The sequence below is a fragment of the Histoplasma capsulatum genome (assembly GCF_000150115.1).
Source record: "Histoplasma capsulatum G186AR genomic scaffold supercont2.8, whole genome shotgun sequence".
In the NCBI taxonomy this organism is placed as follows: domain Eukaryota; kingdom Fungi; phylum Ascomycota; class Eurotiomycetes; order Onygenales; family Ajellomycetaceae; genus Histoplasma; species Histoplasma capsulatum.
In genome coordinates this window covers 551,127-575,448 of record NW_025544808.1, presented here as the reverse complement: position 1 = coordinate 575,448, position 24,322 = coordinate 551,127, and the positions used below count along the sequence as shown (strand labels likewise).

The following is a 24,322-nucleotide window of genomic DNA, read 5'->3' as shown; positions in this document are numbered from 1 at the left end:
CCTGGCAAGGAACGAAGAAATGCTCTGGCAATTGCTGCTGGCGAACCACCACCGCCTTGAAATAGCTGCTGACATGCCCTTCGATACGTATGTGTCGGCGGGGAAAGGTACGCCGAAATGAATAACTCATTCAGGACAATAAGAGTAGGGTAATGCCATTAGTCAAAGTATGAATACATAAAATTGTTAACTCCATGAAAATTGCAAAACTCGCCAAATACAACCGCACCAGCCGAGAGAAGAAGGAAAAAGGGACATGGAAACAGTTATGGTGACTTGAGAAAACAATACTTTCGATCCGAAATCAAAGTTGAAATAAATATGCTAGTATATATGAGAAGGAGAGGACAAGCAGGAAGCCGGGACGAAGCCCAACGGTGAAAAGTATGATGTGATGGCACATTATTCCACAGATTCGATACCAGGTGATTCGAGATATTTATCAAGTGTCATGATGGACGGGAACAAGAGTAACAGCCGCAGATATCGCGGCGAGTAAAGAACATGAAGTATCGTGTGCTGGTGTTATATGCACATCCCAAGAAAGAAGGAAGGGGGGAGTGGATTGAGGGATTGAAAATGAAGACGTTGAATCTACCTTATCGGTGTACTGCGCTTGGTCAAGTAATAATGATTAGACGAGAGGAGGATTACGAAGCGAATGGGGAGACACAACAAACAAGCTGGATACACGCTAGATTATCTTCCTCTAATAAACACCAAAAAAATCCCCTTCAATCAACAAAGGAACAGAAGCCCGGGAATGCATGTACATTGTGTTTTAAACCAGGTGAGTTCTTGTTTTCACCAATTATCTTCATCCGGGGGTAAGTACCGCTTGCGAGGGCGCTCGAGAGAGTGAAGTAGTGCATCTAGTTCAACCCAGTTCGATGAGGTCAATGCGAACTTGCGATGCTTTCTCGTCATTATGTGCTTTGCGATTACATTAGTTAGTTGGCAACGGTAACCACACAGCGATGACATTTCACTGTAGCTTACCTCTTCAAAATCCTCGAACTTGTCACGACAATTTTCGCAGTATCCTGGCTTCGGATCACGCTTCTTCTGCCTCGATCGTACCGTGCTAGTATTCTTCCTACCGGGATCGTGGAGCTTCTGAACCATCTCATCTTCCGATTGGGTGGTGCCGTCTTCGTCGATCTGATTGACATTGCCAGTGGCCTTACTCTTCGCTGCTCTTGTCACTGGAGCCCTAGACGCTTTAAGAGCACCAGCAATGTCCGCCATTCTGTGCGAAGACGGGATCCCATTTCCATTCGTTGATAGGGTACTGTTTCCCTTCTCCAGAACTTTCCTTTTTAACCCGTGTACCTCTTTACTTGTTCCTGCCTTCGCTCCAGGGGCAGCTGCTGTAGAGGATACAATCTGAGATCTGATTGCTGAAGTGATGTTTGATGGCTGGACCCCAGAAGCTGCCGGCTCTCGGGCTAAATATGTGGCGAGAGCAGCTTTCGCGCCAGGAAATGCTTCAAATCCTTTGCTACGAGGGGAGGCCGGCTTTGCCGGCAGCATTAAAAGAGTCTCAATCCGCTTTGGAGCTGGTGTAGGTTCTTGTCGTGTAATTGTTTGGCTCACGCCTCCCTGTACATCTTGCAAAGCTCGCTTCTCCACAGAGCGTTCTGGAGGTTGCATCATCTTCATCTCCGTCGTAGTCGTAGATTTCTCCTTCGCAGCAGGCTTTTCATCTCTTGTCTGACTAGCGGCACCTTTTCGCTTCTCCGATTCTTTTTTGGCTGGCGGCTCATCGATAAATGGGCATTTACCCAACGCAGCACTCCGAAACTGTGGCCATGCTCCATCCTGCCCTCTGGCGACCTTGGGATACTCGCGAACCATGACTGGTCGTGTCTTCTCTTCGTAATCATGGACATATATAAATGGACCTTTGAAGGGAATAATTTCCTTTGATGCCAAGATAGTGTCTCGATCTACAGGTCCATTCAGACGTTCGTTTCGGAGAACCTGGGATAAATCGGTTTCTGCCCTTCCCCTTCCAGCACCGGATACCGTGCCATTGCTACGCGTGTAATGGCCGTGGGTAGAAGTACTTTCACCATCGTTCATCGTAGATATCACACGCTGTAATTTTTCCAGGGCCCATATCTTCATATTCATCTGCCTTGCCCTATATAAAATATCCTTATTATCCCGTTTTGGATCGCCCTCCTGTCCGACGCGCTTGTCGGGTGTTTTCCTGGGCCTCCCTACTCCGTGATTGAGATGGGTTGTTTCGAAATTCTTCTCCAGAAGTGACGGGTCAACAGTTTGGATGGATCCGTCCGCATTTTGTTGGTTCAATGGAGCTTCTCCGGCAGAGGGCTCTGTGTGATTGGGGGAATCGATTGCGGGCGGAATTGGACGGGCAGTGACTACATGTGTAACGACCTTGGAAAAGAATTTCTCCTCCGTCTATACAGAATGTAAGCAACCATAATATACTCATCCAGCAGAAGCCATCTTTGATATGCTTGAACCGAATCAACACACGAAAAAGAATCAGAGAGTGACTTACAGCACCAAGGGCCATGATCTGCCTTGAACACTTGTTCCTGACGTCCTCGGGGATACTTTCGAAGTAAAATACAAACTGAGGAAACGCCTTGCGATAGTGCTTCTGCCACTGACGAATACTATCCAAAGTCTCTCCCCCAGCCCTATCATATTTAGCTCCTCGAGAATTGTTGGCCCTGTCCCTATCCCTCGCTGCAACAAGTTTCCTTTCGAATGCAGAGGGTTGGGAATTGGTATTCTTGCGCGTAAACACCTTCCCTTCTCTACTGGCCACCGCCAGCTTTCGTGGAGATTTGTTATTCAGGTCGACTCCATTTTTCTCAAGCATCTGCTTCTTTGGCGGAGGCTGCATATAACACACATCTGTCTGGCAGTTACCGGGGAGTGTTCGCTTCACGGAGGTAATAGTACCTCGATGCGGAGAGTTGGTGCCATTGGGGACGTTGACCAGGGGAGTCCGGCGGTTTGACATCGCGATTGATGGCTGAGGGGATGGAGGTATAAATACAGTTGCCATGTATACATAAAATGATATCCCGTCTGTGAGTGAGAGAATGAACGTGGGAAGGAGGGGTAGCCTTTGCTCCAAGGTTGAGCACGCGAGGTACCGCACGTCGTGAATCAAAACAGGCTGTCCCTCACGACTTGGTCATGATCATAGCAGATTAACGAGATAAGTGGCAATTAACAGCAATGAAATACAGAATTGACAGAAGGGAGTTTTTCTGGGGACTTGCAGAAGAGTTGGGCGTGTTTTCCTGTCAAGTCCCCCTTTCATACAGCTGGGGTTGAAACTGATTGTTTGGAGCAGAGTCGGGCTTTGACCAAGGAGGGTTGTTTTGCTCGTCAAAATCGCGCTGGCCGCCAACCAATAGAAGCGCGCCTGCGGGTGGGGCGTGACCGCCACAACCCTAACCCTACTAGCGCCTTGTCCCACGCATTGGATATTGAATATCGAACAGTTCGGACAAGAATACAGTGATAAAGTACGTCTGGACTTGCATTAAATCTCATATGAGACTACGAGGTATGAATTGGAAAAATTTGCGAACCGCCTACCCTTCCATCACCGACACCGGCCCAGAAGCCTGAAAAATAAACCGCAATAGATCATGGAATACAACATTTACATCCATTGTATTGTACTGTACATACATTAGACGACCATAAGCTCGTAAAAAGCGAAAAAGGCACAGTCGTGCCTATTGCAGAGCTTCTATATCATCGACCTTTCACACAAGTTAGCAAATAACGCAACAGAAAAGAAAATTCCACCGTCGGCTCTTACCTCTTTCACTGCTTCCGTCGTCAGTATAAGGGGATTATCTTCACCTACACAAACACTATCCTCAATTCGAATTCCGATTCCTCGGAATTGCTTCGGCCACCGTTCGTCGTCTGGGACGTAAATACCACTACAGGTTGTTAGTTCCGCATCCGTGCGATATTACCCTTGTGAAATGCTTACGGCTCAATTGTTATACATTGCCTCTCCGCGAGTTCGTAAGTTCTTGGATATCCCACGCAGTCATGCACATCCAAACCAATATAGTGCCCCAAATGGTGAGGGAACAAAGTTGCCATAGCCTACGAAGTGGTGGCAGTTAGCAATGGTCGGAGTAGATTTGTCAGGAAGAACTCACATCTCCAGACACGTCAAACCCAAGTGCCTTGAGTTGTTCTCGCAGCCCCTTTTCGGCAATGCGGTGCAGCATGTCAAGGGAAAGGCCAGCAGATTCGCGGCATAATGATATGCAAGTACGTTGTACGCTCAGAATAGCATTATACAAATCCTTTTGTGGCTCAGAAAATTTGCCGTTAACGGGCCAGGTGCGCGTGATGTCCGCTATGTAGCCTCCATATTCCTAGATGGCAATCAGTAAATTCAGAAATCTCGTCACATAGGGGATACAGGGTGTCCGTACCCCACCACCATCAACAAGGACCATGTTTCCCTTTCTAACAAATAGATAGTAAGCATCACATTCAGTTAACTTGGCCAGATTACCACCATACCTTAGCACATCATCGTTTCTAACGTAGTGGATGCTTAGCGCATTCTGCAAATAATCATTAGCTCGTAAAAATAATAGACGAAATACAGGAAGGAATAATCTTACCTGGCCACCAGCAATCACAGGAATAAAAGCTAGGCCATCACAGCCATTCGCCTTGAATTGGTATTCCAAAAACGCATGGATATCCTTCTCCTTTGCAAATTGTCTTCTCATGGCCTCTGTAAAAGCCCGACCCGAAGCTTGTCCCACCTTCCGCATATTTCGTATCTCTCCCTCACTTTTGAAGATACGCAATTCGTTGAGAACTGGGCGCAATGCCCACAGTTTGTGTGAAGACACGTTTTTTGCTTGGAGAGAGGAAAAGAAACCGGATAATGAAGGTCGTGATGGGTCCAGAAGTTTGAGATCGGTATATATTCTGGAAGCATCCGAAAGGATTGAAGGAGGAGAGCTGCTGATATTGTCTATACTGCCGCTCTATAGGAAAATATTGAAGGTCAGCACGTTCCAATCAAAAGTATGTGCATTGTATGATTTACTATATCCGCATTAAAGACGTCAATCGCAGCCTGGACCCCTGACCGCGGCCCCTCCCATATCTCCATTTTTGGATCCTTCTCTCGAACATAGAGGTGAAAAATGTGATCATTCTCAGAACCATCATTTCCTAATAAATATTAGCAAATCTAAAGATTACTTATACAACTTGAAAACTTACCAATAATAGCTATCGCACCGGGCTCGTTAAAACCTAGATTACCCTATCAGCAAGAGTCTCAGCCAGATCATATAGTCGAAAAGTTCTCAGTACCCGTAAGGTAGAAGAAATCGGGATCTTGGTGGTATTCGTAGAAAACGCTTCCCGATCTATATTTTATGTCCGAAGCAGCGACGACAGCAATCGCGTGCTTGGGTAGCTTAGATGCAAGCGTGGACCGGCGATGGGCATATTCAAGAGCAGTGATACCTGGCGTCACTATGAAGAGAAGAATACATCAAAGTCAGCCTCACCCCTCCTTGAAATTCTCGAAATTATACAATATCTCTCACATACATTCCCCAGCCTTTAGGATATGCGGATGTGTTTCATGAAGTGGTTGTCCGAAGCGGAGCTCCCCTGCGGAAACCGAAGCGTAGAATCGTCGGCTCAGTCGTCTACTGGATGCGCTCTTCAGAAGACTCCCCCTGCCGTTGCAGTTAATCGGCGAATTGGCCGCGCACCGGACCGAATGGCGCAGGTAAGGGAGGGTCTGCGACATAGTTTTGCATCTGTTGCAATACCATCGACATCATTGATGTTGCCAAAGCATGAACAAAATGTGTTTTGGAAAGATTTCTGTATGTAATGTATTGTCACGCGGATATAATATGTTTCCAAATACAAGATTTCAATACCAAAAATGTTGCTGTCTATTAAAGATCCTCTATATAGTTCAATAGATGAGAAAATATTTATATACCTCATGTATGCAAACGGGGAATTGTAGTCGCAGGAATTTAATGCTATTCCGACACACACCATTCCCTCAAAGTGACCGGTGAGTCTCGAATCGGGAGTTACCAGCTCGCAGACTTCTAAACTGGCAATCGGAGTCTACCATCGTACAGCCACGGTCAAGTCACCAAGTCAACATATTCCATCATCAATAATTGAACCTTAAAACACATACATCCACTGCGCAGCAACTTAGAACGCGGGCCTGTCAGATGTTAAACTGAGATGCAGCAAGGAAATTCGAAGACAGCAAGCAACTTTGAACAGCACGTTGATCACAGCCAGTAAGGGGTACAAAGCAAAACCCCCTGCCACCACTCACGGAACTCTACCGCATCCCCTTCGTATAAAGTCCTCTCTTTTCGAACATTTGAGAAAAGCTTAACTTTCAAACACTGAACCCGCCAGGCGATTGGCTGTGCAGCCCTAAGCTGAATTCGCTGGAAGCAACAAGGCTGTTGAGCAACAATCAAAGATCCCATCTTTATGCTGCAGATATCTGTCTTGCAACCCCAGTGAGTTGGGACTTCGCTTGTTAATAGGCATCGCTCTGTGTGTTGATATAAATCCCACCACCCCCCACTACCGGGTGCTCTGCAGGGAATTGGAAACCCATATCTTCAAACAAGGCTCGAAGTGCTCGGCACAGGCAAGCTTAGGGGTGCAATCTGATTGTGTCACAGTGAGAGCCCTCAATGCGTCATAATGCCTTTTTTTAACATCGATGATCTGCGTCAAACACTGCCCTCAAGGCGCTTCAGGCTATAATTCAACGGCCCGTGTCACTGTAAAATGCGCATGCTACTCGTTTAAACTTCTAGTTGTCCAGGAGAGGAGCTCGTATTTCATCAAAGTCATTAGCCAATGAAACAACGTCATGAAGCAACATGAGCTCCTTCATCGTTGGCCCCAGTGTTTATAAACCGTGATGGCAGGGCTTCGGGCAATTCCTCGCAGACCTCTTTTGATAAAAAATGTCTTCATTTTCCAACATCTATGAACAACTACGGCCTGTCGCACAGCAGCAATTCTCAAGATGTATCCGGTTCGACCTACGAAAGGGCACTCGAAGAGCAATTCGCAGACCACGTCTAGCGAAGTTCCAGCTAAATCTCTCCATCTATACACTCGCCTCTGCCCTGGTCGCAAAGCTCTACTTTCCCCTTCGGATACAGAACCTGCCCGGTACTTCGTAACCAACAAATTCCCTCACAAACACGCCCACCAATGGGTCCCGGTATTTTACCGGGGGGATAACCCTAAATATACCACTGAGACGACCGCCATCGGACGAGCTAAGCGTACCGCCATGTGGACCTCCTTCAAAGTTTGGCTGGGAGACGGGGTTAGCGAAGTGCTTCAAAATGAGGAGCGACGCAAAAAAGCAAAGAGTTATGAACGCAAGGAGAAAGTACGCAAGTTCTTTTGTCGAGGATCAAAACAGCCAAAGGAGCCGCTAGAGGATGAGCAACCGGTTTCCGGTAAGGTGATACTGGTGCATATGCACCGGTCGGGACTGTCGCGGAAGGTCGAATTTGAGGTTGGAGGGACGAGGTATAGATGGTCCGGTACACGGAAATTCGCCACGGGCTTCATGCAAGGGGTAAAGTGTTGGTCGCATTGCTTGAAGGTTAGTATTCACGGGATCCGATGAGAGGGAGTGCAGTGATGTTGTGCTGCCATTTTTACCCATGGTATATTGCTGTCGTATGAGTATGGTAATTGTTTGCTATCAGCTCATCCGTACCTCCGACCATGCCCTCATTGCAACATTTGAAAAGCGTCGTTCAGCGCGTTACCACCGCTCAATCAAAACCGGACAGCCTCCTAATAAGAAGAAATCATTTATTGGGGTCCTTTGCATCTATGAAGAGGCTTATGCAATGCAAATTGCTGACGACCATGGTGCCGGCGGATCTTCAGTGGCAGCTTTTACGGCAAGGGTGGATGCGCTTGCCAGCAACCCGCGAAGTCGCGCAAAGGATGAGAAGGATCTCAACCCTGATGGGCTTCATGTGGGAAACTTCACAGAGGACATGATCGCGCTGAGTTGCTGGATTGTAGAAGAGGCCGAGCATCGATTGCGGTATAAGATTTTTGATTTGCTCGAGGAGATAGGTGAGAATGCTGAGGGATAAGCTTGAGGTATGGGTGCTCTGACAGTTTGGCCCTTGAAGTGAAACATTTTATTTGAGAGGGCTGGTATCTTATTGTGCGAAGGGCTATCACGGAGTTTTTCAATATTTGTGACAGGGAGGTGAAGTATGAGAATGGGCTTTTTCCTAGGAAATCCATATGGAGAATTGCTGTGGAAGCGTTGTTTTCCGACAACGACCGGCATTGGCTCTCCTGTATCCAAATGCACAAACATACAGAGAGACCATAAAGATCATTGAGCTTTTTTGAATCGCGCCATGGCCAACCAAATTAACAGTCTGTATGCTCATCAACACCAGTGTCCTGGGCCCTCTTGACACCCGTGTCGTGCTTGTTTTGAACAAAGAGCAGCACCCTCACATTTGAAGTTCGGGAAGACTCTCGGCAGCTACCGTCCATTGCAGTAACTATTCAGGAGATTTAGATGTTCTTCAACCAGGAGAGCACATAGGCGTAATGTGTCGGCTTTTTTCATCAGAGCCTATGCCCATCATGGAGGAAAAATGCCCTCCACTAACATGGATTGAAAGCGAAACTGAAATGCAGAAAATTAGGCGGCCTCCCAGCTTACGAGGAGTCCAGAGTACTGCGCCGCTTGGAGGGTAGGGATGTCGAGAATTTCGCTGTCAGAGCTAAAATTACTCCGCAGTCAAGTCCCGGATTTAAGAGATAACTTTTCCTCTTTCTTCAGAGATTGTAGACGTAGAGCCATGAGAAAGTTCTGTACTTAATAGATAAATTCAACCGTAATAGCTATCAGGTACGATGTCCATCCCAGTTATTCATAAACAAGACAAACCGCAGAGTTCTCTACTCCCTCTTCTCTCTACTCATCTTCCCCATTCCGGGCCCCTCTTCAGACGCATCCAGCACTCCCTCAGCTACCCCTCCAAGACAGCACAAATTCTTGCAACATTTCCCTCAACACCAGAATCCGAGGGTGTGAAGGCACCCTCGCTGTGGCTCGCGGCATATGTGGATGTCTATGTCGGCAACGATACTCAAATATGGCTATATTCAAGCGTAGAGGCTGAGGCCTCCTTGCCATCAATCCAAGAACGGTCTGCAACAGAGGAGCAGCTCTCGGGTCTGGATCAACTCAGCGAACTCGTTCTCGAACCTACTGTTGCAGCAGAACTGCTGGCTCAACTGCTTTCTCTATTTTTGTACATTCGAACCCACATTATCCCGCCGTATATCTCATATCTGGGATCGCAGAGCAACGAGGCTAACCAGCCCCCTAACCCATCTCCATATCCGGGAAAATCTTCGAAAAGGCCCCCGCCTCATCTACCAACATCATTCAAAATTGGCAGCGTGCACACAGGAATCTACGATCTATTACTAGCTGCGATTGCGGCGCCTGAGAAGATACCGCCACATTTACCAAGAATCCGCGTCCTCTCCCTTGATGCAGGGGCATGCATGAAATACCTTTTCCACCGCTCAACATACAATTCATTTCCTGAAAAGCCTGCGGGTGCGTCGGGTACTAATGGTACTAATGATGATAAGGGTCTTCCCCCAGGATACCGATTGCACGATCTCAACCGTCGCGCTGGAGTCCAGAAGGGACATTTGGACCTGGTTCTAAGTCGCCTTGACATCCCGCGGTCGAAGGAGCTCTTACTACAGATGCCTAGCGTAGCAGTCTACCACGATGGTGAGGTAGATAATGTCATATCTTCTTGTTCTGGCGCTACGGCAAACAGCTCCTCTGGCCGCGGCGTGGAAGAAATGCCCGTGGCATGGTGTTTCCTAAATGTGGATGCGAGTTTGTGTAGTCTGCATGTGGAGGAGGAACACCGCAGACGCGGATTGGCGAATGTGATTGCTAGGGAAGTGATGAAACTGGGATTGGGGGACGACGGCGGAGTGTTTACATCTGGGACTGGATCTGATATCGGTGCGATACCCAAGGGAAAGCGCGATGATGATCACCATGATCATGGTTGGGCATTTTCGGATGTTTTCCTGCAAAATACAGCGAGTAGAAGGGCGATGAGGAAGTTGGGAGGGGAGCCAGCAGGGACTGTTAAGTGGGTTGTTGTGGATGTTGTGGATGTTGTAGAGAATCATTGACATCATTCCAGGGGTTTATTTTGCAGTTCTTGAATGGCACTGGAATTCTATCACCCTTCGCTTGTGCACATCCTTCCAATAAGCATGAACATTCGTGGTAAGTATTCGTACCAAGTGAGATTATCTGTCAGGCTGCCCGGTACATTTGATGACCCTAGTTGGGTGTTGAAGATTCGTGTTTATGTTTCCATGCTGTTCGTTGGAGTTGCTGCGCCGTTTAGGAATAAAAGGCGAAAGGAATGGCGATCAGCCCGCATTTCCCTATATTCCTCACCTTGGTCCCTAGATACTTTTCAATCCACTCTTTGTTTGTATTCAAGAGTTGCATCAGTAGAGTCAGTTTCTTTATGAAGAATGGTAACCACAACATTTCTTATTAAATTTGGAACAAACTCTCCATACTCTTACCATCGCCGAAAGAGGCCGTGAAATGAGCGATGGAGCAATGATTGAACTTTTAACATGAGCACTTTCTACTAATGACAACGAAAGACACAAGGTCAATACCAGTGGGTTGGCAAGTTCCGGTCCCCGCCAGATCTGTCAACAAGAAGGTGCCATGTAGAAGTACATCTGCAGCGACCCTCTCCCGCAACAACCGTTGCCGCTGTCCAACTTAACAAGTGGTAAATGCTCTGGGCTCTGGGGCCGGGAGGGCTATAATAACCGCCAGCACTCGGTTTGTCCATCTCTGAGATTTCTATTCCCGATTCTCTCAGAACTACAGCATTGCTTCAACTGGCCTCGTAAGCCATTCGTCCAGTATGATTTCGTTCGAGGTTGCTCTCGCCTCTTGATCCCACGTCAAAATTTTTCGAATGAAGCGGAGAAATTGGTCTTTCTCTTCTCCTGGTGGGATCGTCGTGACAAAGCTCTCTAAAGAGGTCTCTGGTATTGGGAGATCGGATATCCAATTCCCTATCATCCCTTTTGGTGAGCAACAGGTTCATGTTAGGAAGGAGAACAAAGTCAGTCAGGCCTTACCATCTGCATCAAAGTAGGTTTCGAAAAGTGGACTCTGCCGGACGATATCCAGTGGGGGAGGTCCGAGATATCCAATGTATTGTGCCAAAGCCAATGGGAGTACATACTGACAATGGACATGATCTATTGGATCAAAGAGGTTTTTTCCCTCGAGGAGCTCCAGTGTCTATTCCAAGAGCCTCAGTGAACATTGCGCTTGAACCAGACTATGCGCTACTTACCATGACACCAATCGACCATATATCAACTGGGAAACCCCAGGGGAGCTGCAATAGTACTTCTGGAGCGCGATATAGATCCGGCATCCACCAATCCTGATTTACACATCCTTCAACCAATCGCATTTGACCGAAATCTGTAAGAATAGGGTGACCGGAGAGTTCTAGCATGGTAGGTCGAGACCTATAGACAATAGTAGTCACATCCCCATTATTTCTGGTAATTGGAACACTTGGGTCCTGGAACTCCTGGTCCTCAACATCTTTAAGGCTGGTGTCATCTTCAATTTGCATCAACACGTTCTGGGGTAAGATGTCTATTAATACGTCGTGAGTATGCAGCCCAACCAAAGTTCACCACGATAAGTATACGTTCCACGGCGTACCAGTATGTGCAACGCCGCAGGTTGCATGGAGCCAATTCACTGAGAAATACAGACGGTGTATTAAGGATTTCACCAGGAGTTTCGGTAACCTTCTGTTCGGAAATGTCTCCTGCAATGTGCGAACACTGTTTCCTTGAGGTTTAGACGCGATGCAGTAATGGCAACCAGACCGACTAACAAGCTGAAAGATGTCATATGAAAGGCGCGTAAAGTCCAGGCCAGGGTGATCCTTATCGGCGAATGACTGTAAGCGTTGGAGCATGCTGACTTCATTAAGTATGGGAGAGATCTGGGCATTATCTTCAAGCTGTATAGAGACCTTCAGTGAGGTATATTCTTTCGCACTGTGCTTGGTAGTCAGCGACAACCTTGAATGGATCATTGGCAGAAAGCCAAACCTCTCATCCCACGCCAGCCAAACAGTAGAGTAAGCTCCATAACCAAGTTTCGCAATTACTCGATATCGACTATTAAAAACCTGCCCGATTTTGACGGGGTAGTAATGCTTTTGATGGTAGAATGGGAGAGTCTCTTCTTCAATTGCTTGAACCTTGGCCATACTAAAAGTCCATCGGCGGAGCAGAGGCACTTGCAATCGAACCCAGCACCGCCGGACAACCAAGGAAAGCGGGAGCGGGGATAGAGAGCGCGCCTTTAAGGCAACCATCTCTTGCCGTCTTGATGACTTTGGGTTGACAGTATCATTTTAGCCCATTACTGTGTCAGTACTAGTAGGTAAATCATAAAAACAGCATCAACACAGGTGAGTTGGTGGTTCTCAATGAGCAATGCCTTCCACCTCTGAATCATGCTGCATCCTCCCGCTAACTAACTTAGTTATTTTCCGTGCTTAGAAATTGGCTCTCGACATACCGCCGAATACGACTCTGATAGGCTGTGCAGGCCGAAAACCGATCTCTCGCGCACTCGAAACTTCGTCCTTGTAGTTGTCCCATCGAGGTTGGACTGGCAATGACCACTAGTAGCGGGAGGGCGCAGCTAAGGCTTCAGGCCATCGCGTTCTACTATTCTGGCCCGGCCGAGAGGATCAACAGTTTGCAATACGGCATGCCTAGGTACTAGTAGTAAGTGGCATAGTTAATGGTGGGGATATCACCGGTGACAGTTATCGAATCGCATCCCGGACTTACATACTCACCCCTCCGACCTGAAGAATGTGTTCGGGCGAGTGAAATACATATGAGCATACACATTTAAGAAGGGATTCTCCTTGGTTTTCCTCCGTTCCTGGTTTTTCTGTGATTCATTTCCATCTTACTATGTATCCGCATGAGCTTTGATAGGTCTTTCAGCCGCCGATAACCCTTCCCCGTGAGAAGGTTTATCCTTCCAACTCTCATCTTTTCATATGCGTACTTGGACATCTTATACCACATCGCGAGCAACACTGCCGCACTAAGGAACCTGTGCGATTGATCAATCGAGACAATGGGGAAGTCACTAGTTTACCCAAAGTACCCCAGAAGCACCCTGAACCGGTACAAACACCGGGGTAGGTCTCCCTCCATATAGCTCCTAAATGTACCTATAAATACCCTTTTACGCCCCAATGGCTATTGGTTAATACGGCAAACACAGGAACCTACGAGCTGGGGAAAATTCACTCCATCGTCAATGAGTGCGCCGTCCTGCACGTCTCCTTCCCTGCAGGCCCTGATGATCCGTTCCCCGCGATTCTCCCCATGATTGGCCAGATGGGCTCATTCGAGTATCCGTCCGCGGACATAAATGAGCCCCTAGACTGCTATCTACATGGGTATGTCAGTTCACGAATCATGAACCTTGCTCGAGTTACCAACGGCGAAGGCGAAGGCGAAGCCCAGAGCCAGGGGCTGCCGGTCTCCATCTCCGCCGCCCACGTCGACGGCTTCATCCTTTCCCTCACCCCGAACTCGCACAGCTACAACTATCGTTCGGCCATACTGCATGGGTACGCGACGGTTGTGACGGACGAGGCAGAAAAGCACTGGGCCATGAAGCTAGTCACCAACGGTGTCGTGGAGGATCGCTACGATCATACCCGCGTACCACCCAATAAAGTGGAGATGACGTCAACAACGATACTGCGTGTGAGGATTGTGGATGGCAGTGGGAAGATTAGGGATGGCAGCGTGTCGGACGAGAGGTACGACCGCGAGAATAAAGAGCTTACGAGCAAGGTGTGGACGGGGGTGGTACCTGTTTGGCAGGTAATGGGAGAACCAATTCCCGCGCCGGAGAATGAGGTTAAAGAGGTACCGGAGCATATCAGGGGGTTTATTGACAGGGTCAATGAGAGGAATAAGGCGTATGCTCACGGCGCGGCGGTGGTCGGGTTGCCAAAAGAAGAGCAACATTGATGTCGGTTTCATATTCTTCATTTTTTATTTTATTTTATTCTATTGTATTTTCTTTCATTTTCTTTTCTTTTTTCATTTTTATCAATTAATCGTGATGAGAGTTTACATCAAGCTTGTGTAACTATGGAAAGGGTGGAATATAGATGAATTGGCAGGCTTGCGCCTGCTGTATCCTAGTATGTATATACTTCAACAGTAATTGATAGAAATATCTCTTCGTCCATCGTACGAAGCGTTAGAATACATAATTCTTGCAATGGCTTACATGTGAAATAGGTGTAAAAGCCCAAATTCTCAAAGGCTTCAAGCTTTCGCCGTTAGCGACCAGCTGGATAAAGGATAAGCGTATCGGGCGGGTTAATGGGACCAGATAACGTGGACCCAGAGGATCAATCCTTAAGGGTTGTTCGCCTATGTCAAGTAAATTATTTAAGCTTTAGCGCGTTCGTTCGTTAAATATCCTATTTATTCGCTGCCTTCACTAAGTCTGTTGTAGCAAAGGAAATTTATATGTCACGTCTAACTGGCGGAAGCTCTGACTGTTTAAAAGGCGCGGGGCAGGTATCCCACGCCAAACCACGCATTCCGCCCCTCGAACATCCTTTGTAAAAGTCCCAACAGGCCATGACATCATCCGCGATGCGTCCCTCGATTCTGTCAGAGCCCGAGAGACGAGCTTTTTCGGAGTACCTTCAAGGCTCTAAAAATGTGATGGCACTTCTTGGAGCCGGCCTCTCGGCGGCATCAGGGCTCCCAACATTCCGCGGCGCCGGGGGCGTATGGCGGTCGTATCCTGCGACGTCTCTCGCGACCCCAGAGGCTTTCGAGGCGAATCCAGGCTTTGTTTGGCAATTTTACAGCTATAGACGGCATATGGCTATGAAAGCGAACCCGAATAGAGCGCATTTCGCCCTCGCGGAGCTGGCAAGAAAGAACCCGCACTTCATTACCTTAACCCAGAATATAGATGGTACGACCAGTAGGGGTTATTTTTTTTCTTTCAAAGTGACATAGCATACATTGCGCACAAGATATGATCCAAGTTAGAGTGATGTGAATTTTGACGCTGGCCCCGATTTCAATTTCTCCAGGCCTTTCCTCGCGAGCCCGCCATCCGGAATCCCAGCTCCACCTTCTCCATGGCTCCCTCTTCGACGTAAAGTGTGCCTCCCCCTTCTGCACTTACGCTACGCAGGACTACAACGATCCCATCGTGCCAGCTCTTGGTATTCCCAAAGCTGGCCCCGAACCAGTTCCCTCTGCTAACGACAAGACAGGTGAAGAGGCCGCTAAGTCTCTCTCCGCTGCTATGCAATGGAAAAGTGAGCCGCACGCTTCACCTGCAGGAACAACAGCAGCAGCACAGGGGGAGGAGGGTGTAGAGCTCGATATCTCCAACGCAAACGTACCCATCCCGCACGTCGCGTCGGCGGATCTGCCCCAATGCCCTCTATGCAAGGAAAACATCCTCCGGCCGGGTGTGGTATGGTTTGGCGAGGCGCTCCCTCTTAAGACAGTAGATGCCGTTCAGAAGTGGATTGACGATGCGGATAGGATTGATCTTATCCTTGTCATCGGAACCACGGCGCAGGTTTTCCCTGCCGCAGGGTATGTGGAGGACGCACGGGATAAGGGGGCACGTGTGGCGGTTGTTAATATGGATATCGAGGACATACCTCCAGGGGGGATGTTGCCTGGGGACTGGTTTTTCCAGGGGGATGCAAGCGTAGTTGTGCCGGAGCTTTTGAGGGATGTTATTGGGGATGTTTAATGCATGAAGTTAAAATGAATGGGCAGGGGTAGGTGCTGTTATTATTGTTCATTTTATTCTCCGGGACGGATATTTAGCCTCCGAGCTTTGCATTTTGGCGAATTAGAGGGATATATACATTCGATAGGGATTGTAGTGGGTTCTTTTCTATGCGTTGGCATATGGCGAGCAGCCATCGAAGCAATGTGCTAATCATTTAGAACAAAAGGAAAGGAAAAGTAAATCTGGGGCGCTCAACAATTGGTGGCCACGAGCTGCAGTCTATTATTCTTCAACGTTCTAGAGGGAAATATCCACCCTAGCACAGAAGATTGCCAATATTTCCGCTGGGAGTTCCACCATCTACCTGCAATTTGATTGGTCCGGATTGAGTACAGCTCGAAGGGCCCCGGCTTGGCATATGACTAAGCCCCTTGGTTGCCATGCCATCCAACTTTAGCAGGAAAAACACTGACCTCATACACTAAGGGGATGCGAGACGACACACCTACGATGTCAACGTGCACCTGTTTTCCTCGATCTTCCATTATTTATTCTACTTACGGATTGAAAGTCGTTTGTCATTGGGAATTTGTGATTGTTACGGAAAACGCTTGACAAGTAGGGTTTGTTGTCAGTTCCTACTCTGCTTTTCAGGTGGGTCCTCCGGATAGACATTTTCCACTAGCGAATCGCAGACTCAAGGGAGATATGCGCTTGCTTATCTTCGATGAATATAAGAGACTAATAGACCTTTTTGTCTGGTTCCAGGAAAATATTTTCCAATACAACCCAAGCGACCGATCAAACCCGTTTGGATTCATTTTGTTGAAGGGTATTACTTTACAGCCAACATAGAATATTGGCGGGATAAGTGAGAATTGATGGGCCCTTATCGCCAGAAGATCCAAGCGCAAGTAGGATCTGGGATTTAGGAATCTGGTACAATGGTGAAGGAACGAGAGCCTCCGCAGACCTCCCAGCCTCCAACAGGGAAGAATGACAAATCCCAGAATAGACAATCCTCACAACCAGGATTTGGGCAACCAGCTTCTCTAGGCCCATTGCATCAGAGCAAGGGCAACCCGTTCATCATTCCAAAGGCCAACAAACCACGCCCAGAACATCATCAACCGCCAACCGCTGCTCTAAAGAATGGAAGCAGTGCGTCTTTCCTGGGTCAGGAATATACAGGGTTCGACCCCTTGCAACCTGTAAAGCCATCCGGCTATAACAATTTTAGACCGGGGCTATTAGACAACGACAGCGCATACAAGATAGTTAGGCCGTCAAATATCAACAGAACGACGCAGCCGGCTCCCATCCCATTATTCGCTTCTCAAACAAAGCCAAAGATGTCAAAAGCCTCAAGCAACCTGCAGAATTTCATCGACCTTACTGGCACAGCAATAAACGGCCAACATCATGAAGAAGAATTTTTGGGCACTATGGACACGTATAGCTATGTTGATGCAGCGAAGGCAACGGAGAATATCAAGGCTTTGTTGGAGGGCGCTTTTGAGGATGATGATGATAAACCTCGGACGAGACAGCGTCGAAAGAAAATAGAGGACGAGGTCAATGAGTTGGCTAGCAAGCTTCAGAAAGTTGATGTTGGTGGGGACGCTGGAGATGAGGAGGAAGAAGAGGAGGAGGAGGAAGAAGATGATGGCACCGTTGAGGGATTGAAGATCAAACTCCTTCCTCATCAACGGGAAGGCGTTGAATGGATGAGAGACAAGGAGTCTGGGGTGAAAAAGACACGAGGTGTTATTCCTAAAGGTGGAATTCTGGCTGACGATATGGGCCTGGGCAAAACTATTCAGACAATTGCACTGATGCTTACGAACCCCCGTCACACAAAAGAAAAGGAAACGGCTGCTGAGGACAAAGGAAAAAAGCAAAAGGATATACCGCCTGAAGTTGGGAAAGGGACTCTTGTGGTTGCACCTCTTGCTCTCATTAAACAATGGGAATCTGAAATCGGAAGCAAGGTTGAAGCTTCGCACCGGCTGCGTGTCTGCATATACCATGGAACACAGCGAACCAAACATGCAGATACCCTATCTCAATTCGATGTTGTGATTACTACTTATGGCACCCTTAGTTCTGAGCATGCAGCCTCCGAAAAGAAACCCACAGGATGTTTCGCCAACCATTGGTACAGAATCATTCTTGATGAAGCCCACACCATCAAAAATCGCAATGCTAAAGCAACCCAGGCTGCCTGCGCACTGAAGTCTGAATATAGGTGGTGTCTCACTGGTACGCCGATGCAGAATAATCTCGATGAGCTACAGAGCTTGATCAATTTCCTTCGCATAAAACCATACAACGATCTAGCTGCATGGCGGGAACAGATTACCAAACCACTAAACAATGGGAGGGGCGGCTTAGCTATCCGAAGATTACAAGTCTACCTTAAAGCCTTTATGAAGCGTCGAACGAAAGATGTCTTGAAGTTGGATGGTGCATTGGGTCAGGGGAACGCTGGTAACAAAGGAGAAAACAAGGAATCGTCACCCGGATTTAGAATCACCAATCGCGAGGTGCTGAAAATCGAAGCGGATTTTACCCCTGCGGAACGAGCGTTTTACAAACGTCTAGAACAGCGGACTGATAAGACCCTGGAACGAATGATTGGCGATGACAATATAAACTATGCAAGTGCCCTGGTTCTCCTGCTTCGTCTCCGCCAGGCTTGCAACCATCCCGATCTTGTGAAGAGTGACCTTGCTCAGGACAAAGATGTATTGATGAATAATTTTGGAGGCAACAGCCAGCCTAAAACACCTAAAGGGGAGGAAGATGTCGATAACATCGCTAGCCTTATGGGTGGGCTAAGCGTTGTGACTAAACTATGTGACGTTTGCCAGGCAGAGCTGAGTTCTAAGGAAGCTATTAGTGATGCTAGCAGATGCGCGGAATGCGAGGCTGACCTACAGACGCAAGTCGTTAGCCCCCGCAAGAAAGGCGATAAGAAAGCGAAGAAAAGGACGAAGGATGAAAAGCGAAAAGCGAAAAGGAAACAAGAAAAATCCACGTATCAAAATTCATCCACTGGTATTTCCGACGCCCGTCGAGCTCGATTGCAGAAACAGCGGCTTATTGTCGATAGCGACGATGAGGATGATGACGGAGAATGGCTTGTTCCAGCTCATCAACGAGTTGAAAATCTTGGGGAGGCTGGTGGGACTGATGACGAAGACGCTGAAGGTGGCGGAGATTGGCTAGGTTCTGACGATTCCGAAACTGACGAAGATGAGGGCGATGGGACCAGGAAGCGGTCAGGCAAGGCAACAGAAGTTATCAACCTCGATTCCGACGAGGATGAGGACAAGACTGATGACGATGAAGGTGATGATGATCCAGAAACTCCAGAGCATCTTGCTTCGACAAAGATTAGATATCTTATGAAGATCCTAAAAGCAGAGTCTGGCGACTACAAATTCATCGTTTTCTCTTTCTTCACCTCCATGCTAAACAAAATCGAACCTTTCTTGAAGGATTCACATATTGGTTATGTACGCTATGATGGTGCGATGAGAAACGACTTGCGAGAAATCAGTCTTGATAAACTACGCAATTCTCCGAAGACTAGGGTCCTTCTCTGCAGTTTACGTGCTGGTTCCCTCGGATTGAATCTAACCGCTGCGAGCAGAGTTGTCATTTTGGAACCATTCTGGAATCCGGTATGGCATTCCTCCGCATCCTCTCAAACTATTTTCTATTCGAAATTTCAAAGTCAAAAATCCGAGCTAACATGTAATCAAACGCCACAGTTCGTCGAAGAACAAGCCATTGACCGTGTCCATCGCCTTAACCAAACCGTCGACGTGAAGATATACAAACTGACAATAAAGAACACCGTAGAAGAGCGTATCGTCGACCTTCAAGAGCGCAAACGCGAACTCGCCAACGCTACGATTGAGGGCAAAGCCTCCGCGGCCAAACTCACCATGAAGGACATGATGGCACTCTTCAGTCATGAAGCTAGCATGATATACAATGGCGATGAGGATAAGCTGGATCTTACGGGAAGGACGAGATTGCTGGATTCGAGAGATGACGACGACCGGCAGGATTATGGTATGTCCACATCTCAGCAAGGTCGAAGAGCGACGCCACCGGTTATGCAGAGTAAGATTGGGAGTCGGCGGCCCACGCCTGAGAGCTCTGTTTATGGACGGAGGTGGTGAGGGTAGTTAGATACCAAAATCTCCGTGAGTTTGCATCTTGGAGGAGCCGGTAATATTTCGGGAGATCTCTTTCCTCTCCATTACTCATGTTCGTGACAACCAGTGCGATTTGCATTGGTTATGGTTTTTTAGATATGGCTTGTTGAGTAGGGGAGCGAAGCCCAATAGAGACTTCAAACAGCGGTAATTTTTTTTCTTTTTATTTTTCTTATTTTGAGCTTCGAATTTTTCTAGAATTTAGACTATTCCCCCACTTTTTTTGTCCAACTCTGCAGTTTCCCATCCCTTGCCTGCATATAACCAACAATTTCCGCTCATGTCGCACAGGTGTGCGGCCCACATGGCGGCGGAGGGATAAATTTAAAAAAATATATATATTACTTGATCGAGTATGTGTCACAGAGGGGCAATGTCTAAGTGGTTATTTATTTATTATTCTTATTGTTACTTACGACGTGATGATTGAGATATGAAATTTGAATTGACAGGGCGTATATTATGATTATTTGCTTTCCGCCACACCTCTGATGATGATCATTGCACCGCAGAATATGTAACGACCCCTGAGTGAGATTTAAAGATAGCTTTATATAATCCCGCTCCCGTTTCTTTGGAGCTCTGGGCAGCTCTTCAATAATAATATAATATTTGCATAAAGAGCGTACGTGCATCTACCATTACCTACATATATCCTATTCAAAGTTCGCCGCAATACATAAATAGGGGGATAATGGTAGTCATGTCATGTTACAAACAAATGGAAAAAAAAAAAAAAAAAAAAAAAAAACTCCCGCAAACTTCCCAATCTCCGTCCTCCCTCACACATGGGTCTTGTCTGTATCCCGTACCGCTTGTTACCTTGTACCTGTGCCACTAAACTGAAACGGACTCTCTTCAGCCAACAAGGTAGGTGTCACAGCGTAGTGGCAAGGGTGCCTGTCGCGTGCACACACGCGGTGTTGGTGGTCATGTTTTTATGATTGCAAGAGGGCTAACAGTCTACCTACCTAGCATCCGCTCAAGGAATGGTAGAGAGGCCCGCTGGTTCTAGATTCTAAAAATTCCTTCTATTTCCAACTGTTTGCGTCCTTGTTCACCGTACCTTAAAGGAAAACAACTTATGTGTTCTTCATTAGAGAGAGTGCTGTCGACTACATGGAATTAGGTATCCCATGCAATATAGGCACAGGTTATCTGCCTGAGGTTCACGGTTGGTGGTGCTTGGGGATGGCACGTGTCCATGAACCCAATGGATTGAGTTACTGTATTGGTGTGGGGTATTTTGGGACTCGAGATCCAATGGTGGGTACTAGAGCTGGCTGGCTGGGTAACATAATGAAGCAATGATACAGGACCTGGTGTTACTAGGGATCAGGAACAGTCAAGACACAATTTTCTGCCCCTGCGTTCGGGCTGCTTGTATGTTACCTACACAGGCGATGTTGCGTTTAAATCGTCGGAGTGAGTTGCAGATATTTGCATGGATTCTCGCGAAAGAGATGTCTGCCTTTCGAACGTCTCTATGGAAATCCCACAGGAATAATAATAGCTAGGATCCTTCCATGACGTTCACGGGCCGGTTCGAGTTGTCTTGCTGACAAATGTGAACTTGGACAATGGACAAACACCTCTACAACGAAAACATGTTGAAAGATTTTTGAAGGAGTCAATCATGAGCACCGTGAAATAGGAAGCCAACCCAGGAAGGAACAAGGGGAGTGACCAAAATAAAAACAGATGTCCCCTATCTCAAGCCCTGGTGTAACGGAAAGCGACAGAAACGAAAATCTTCCAAGAAGGAATTCCCACGTGGTGGCTTGGAGCTTAGGACCCTCAATCGGGTCAAGGAGCTGGCAAACCAAACTGTCAAAGGCAATTTTTGTTGAAAACCAGGCTGGAAAGATAAGCAAAAATGTAGCATGGCACTACACACACGTGTTGTGTTTCTGTCGTTTGTTCCTTTTTGGTTCGCCCTTCCCTTTCCATGGTTGAGCGTGCATGACACAGCTGAGCTTTGGGAACAAAGCCTTGCCGCTTGTGGTGGTACCTGGCTAGTTCTGGTATTCTTTTTCCCTTCCGCTTTTCGTGACGGTGACATAAAAACCCATTTTAGGTATCCGTGTTTGATCCAACGTGGACTTCTCTTGTCATGCATATCTCCTGATTATCTCAATCGGTAGTGTTTGTTTGCCTGAGAAGCTGGGTTCAAGCAAGTTTCTTAAAAATCACCGGAATAAAAATCCCTCATGGAACAGGCGTTGCCTCCACTGGCTTCAGCCATAAATGTCATTCGGCCGCTCCAAGTGACGTCCGCTCCCAGCTGCTCAGAGACGACAGACAGCAAAACTTTTTCAAGATTAACCTCCAATCCTCGACGAATTGGCCCTACCTGGAGTTTCCTTTTGGGATCATGGTTGATTCGTCGTGTTCACCGGCCAAAGGTTCCGTCCTTGAAAAACCGGTGAGTCGGCCAAACTTGGATCATGAGCCTTCGGCGCTAGTAAGTTTTGTGACAGGCTAGGTCAAGACCTCCCTTGGACTGGGATGCAAAGCTCCATCATCTGGGTCCGAGTGGAGCAGTGTTGGGCTGCTGCAGTGAGAATGTAATAAACTTGAAAACATCACTCTAGGGGTCCTATTAGATGTTGTAAATATAAGTACAGTTGGATGGAAATATTCAAGCATTTTTGCGAAGACCCTCAACCGTCTCCGAGGACACAGGTGTGCCTGATTCTTGAAACAAAATCTTCAGTTCCCCTTATGAAAATTTCCTTGGCACACACCGCCATGCCAATCATAAGAGTTTTGTTTGGGGTTGGCTGTATGCGCGGATAAAGTTAGCCTTGCCGATCAAGACAAGAAGAAACGAGGCAAAACGAAAGCTTGACATGGGGTTGGTTGAATGTGACGTATAATTTATCACTCAACAGTCAGGACTGGCTGGTTTCACTCTTAATATTAAGAGGTTTTCGAAATCGAGCTGCTTCTCGAAGTTATGGATCCTGTCGACAGTTTTGGCCGGCTACCATCAGACTCTGCACAGAATGGGGCCAGACAACCAAGTATGGAGCACATCAGGATCACTGGCGCATCAAAGAATGTTGGTATGCTAGGAGCCATCCTCGCTAACGATGGGCTCTTGTTGGATTAGCGGGTGCTTTCTTAGTGTATTTTGAGGAATCTTGGGCTGAATGTGAAAATGCCGAACAAATAGAGTTTTCTCCAAGGAGCCGAGATTCTCCTCAAATTTTCTTACCTTTTCGCTCTGGCTTCGATAGCCAGAATCATCAAGCCAAACCGTTGCCACAACCTTTTCTTTCTTTCTCTGGAAGGATTTTCCAATTCTTTTCTTCTATCCTCTCGATTTTTGGCTGGCGTAACCCGGAGTTCGGGAGGCCCAAGCGTGCTTTGAGTCCGATTGATAGGCGGGGGTCAGTACCTCGATACGGGCTAATTGGCCGGTTTCAGCAATTGGGGCAGTTCTAGCACGGAAGCAGAGGCGATGATTGGGCTACCCGTGGCTTGAAGCAATTCGGGCTGGGGCTGGCCTTAGCAGTTCAAAACGTGGCGCCCACGAGGAACGATGCCATGCAAGTTTGCTGCAGGCTTGATTGGGAGCGGGCGTTTTCGGTTCTGGCAGCCCAGATGCGTCAAGGTGTGCCCACGATGCATTTTCACACGAGGACGAGATATTGTAAGGAGACGCGATGGTGGTGCGATGGTAGTGGTGGTTGTGATGATGACGATGGTGACGATGATGACGGACAATGGGAGCGATAAAGCAGCAGCAGGGGCGGCTGATACAGCGGGAAACCGAAAACAGAGCGGAATGGGAGCGGAGAATGCCAGGATACGGTTCCGTACAAGTCGGTACGATAGATACCATAGATACATCCAACCCCCGCAAGCATGCAAATTTTTGGGTTTGGGAAGCCCCCCAAAAATAAAATAAAACATTTTTTAAAAAATAAAATAATCATGCATGGCGACACATGCAGGTATCCAGTCAATCCACTTTTAATGTATAATTTTAAATTTCCTTTTTCCAGATTGATGGCTACTGAGTGAAATAAAATCCGAAAAAATATGGCTGAACAAGAGGGTCTGTTTCTTACTCTGGATTACTAGCGGTGTTCTTCAG

The 24,322-nt window shown here is 47.4% G+C and overlaps 10 protein-coding genes across 10 annotated transcripts; 7 read left to right on the top strand and 3 right to left on the bottom strand.

Moving 5' to 3' along the window:
• Nucleotides 1–393: 393 nt before the first annotated feature.
• On the bottom strand, nt 394–3,004 carry HCBG_05986 (G1/S regulator; the record flags this gene model as incomplete). The annotated part of the gene is made up of 3 exons (XM_045433035.1): nt 394–933; nt 1,000–2,430; nt 2,534–3,004. The coding sequence occupies 3 exons, from the start codon at nt 3,002–3,004 to the stop codon at nt 805–807; spliced, it is 2,031 nt and encodes a 676-aa protein (XP_045286203.1).
• Nucleotides 3,005–3,688: 684 nt separating this feature from the next.
• Nucleotides 3,689–5,809, bottom strand: HCBG_05985 (xaa-pro dipeptidase; the record flags this gene model as incomplete). Its single annotated transcript, XM_045433034.1, has 11 exons — nt 3,689–3,748; nt 3,821–3,947; nt 4,001–4,119; nt 4,176–4,397; nt 4,458–4,491; nt 4,549–4,592; nt 4,653–5,027; nt 5,090–5,217; nt 5,269–5,301; nt 5,362–5,526; nt 5,605–5,809. The coding sequence occupies 11 exons, from the start codon at nt 5,807–5,809 to the stop codon at nt 3,689–3,691; spliced, it is 1,512 nt and encodes a 503-aa protein (XP_045286202.1).
• Nucleotides 5,810–7,081: 1,272 nt separating this feature from the next.
• On the top strand, nt 7,082–8,183 carry HCBG_05984 (uncharacterized protein; the record flags this gene model as incomplete). The annotated part of the gene is made up of 2 exons (XM_045433033.1): nt 7,082–7,675; nt 7,782–8,183. 2 exons carry the CDS (start codon nt 7,082–7,084, stop codon nt 8,181–8,183), a joined length of 996 nt encoding a protein of 331 aa, XP_045286201.1.
• A 276-nt stretch (nt 8,184–8,459) lies between these two features.
• Nucleotides 8,460–10,284, top strand: HCBG_05983 (acetyltransferase; the record flags this gene model as incomplete). Its single annotated transcript, XM_045433032.1, has 3 exons — nt 8,460–8,482; nt 8,757–8,804; nt 9,063–10,284. 3 exons carry the CDS (start codon nt 8,460–8,462, stop codon nt 10,282–10,284), a joined length of 1,293 nt encoding a protein of 430 aa, XP_045286200.1.
• A 973-nt stretch (nt 10,285–11,257) lies between these two features.
• On the bottom strand, nt 11,258–12,431 carry HCBG_05982 (protein kinase; the record flags this gene model as incomplete). The annotated part of the gene is made up of 4 exons (XM_045433031.1): nt 11,258–11,434; nt 11,490–11,803; nt 11,873–12,216; nt 12,271–12,431. The coding sequence occupies 4 exons, from the start codon at nt 12,429–12,431 to the stop codon at nt 11,258–11,260; spliced, it is 996 nt and encodes a 331-aa protein (XP_045286199.1).
• Nucleotides 12,432–12,933: 502 nt separating this feature from the next.
• HCBG_05981 (uncharacterized protein) lies at nt 12,934–14,264 on the top strand (the record flags this gene model as incomplete). Its single annotated transcript, XM_045433030.1, has 2 exons — nt 12,934–13,385; nt 13,472–14,264. 2 exons carry the CDS (start codon nt 13,322–13,324, stop codon nt 14,230–14,232), a joined length of 825 nt encoding a protein of 274 aa, XP_045286198.1.
• Nucleotides 14,265–14,856: 592 nt separating this feature from the next.
• Nucleotides 14,857–16,003, top strand: HCBG_05980 (transcriptional regulatory protein; the record flags this gene model as incomplete). Its single annotated transcript, XM_045433029.1, has 2 exons — nt 14,857–15,202; nt 15,324–16,003. 2 exons carry the CDS (start codon nt 14,857–14,859, stop codon nt 16,001–16,003), a joined length of 1,026 nt encoding a protein of 341 aa, XP_045286197.1.
• A 926-nt stretch (nt 16,004–16,929) lies between these two features.
• On the top strand, nt 16,930–20,181 carry HCBG_05979 (ATP-dependent helicase RIS1; the record flags this gene model as incomplete). Its single annotated transcript, XM_045433028.1, has 1 exon — nt 16,930–20,181. One exon carries the CDS (start codon nt 16,930–16,932, stop codon nt 20,179–20,181), a length of 3,252 nt encoding a protein of 1,083 aa, XP_045286196.1.
• Nucleotides 20,182–21,005: 824 nt separating this feature from the next.
• HCBG_05978 (uncharacterized protein) lies at nt 21,006–22,067 on the top strand (the record flags this gene model as incomplete). The annotated part of the gene is made up of 3 exons (XM_045433027.1): nt 21,006–21,087; nt 21,534–21,642; nt 21,872–22,067. 3 exons carry the CDS (start codon nt 21,006–21,008, stop codon nt 22,065–22,067), a joined length of 387 nt encoding a protein of 128 aa, XP_045286195.1.
• Nucleotides 22,068–23,764: 1,697 nt separating this feature from the next.
• Nucleotides 23,765–24,249, top strand: HCBG_05977 (uncharacterized protein; the record flags this gene model as incomplete). The annotated part of the gene is made up of 2 exons (XM_045433026.1): nt 23,765–24,051; nt 24,231–24,249. 2 exons carry the CDS (start codon nt 23,765–23,767, stop codon nt 24,247–24,249), a joined length of 306 nt encoding a protein of 101 aa, XP_045286194.1.
• Nucleotides 24,250–24,322: the final 73 nt, after the last annotated feature.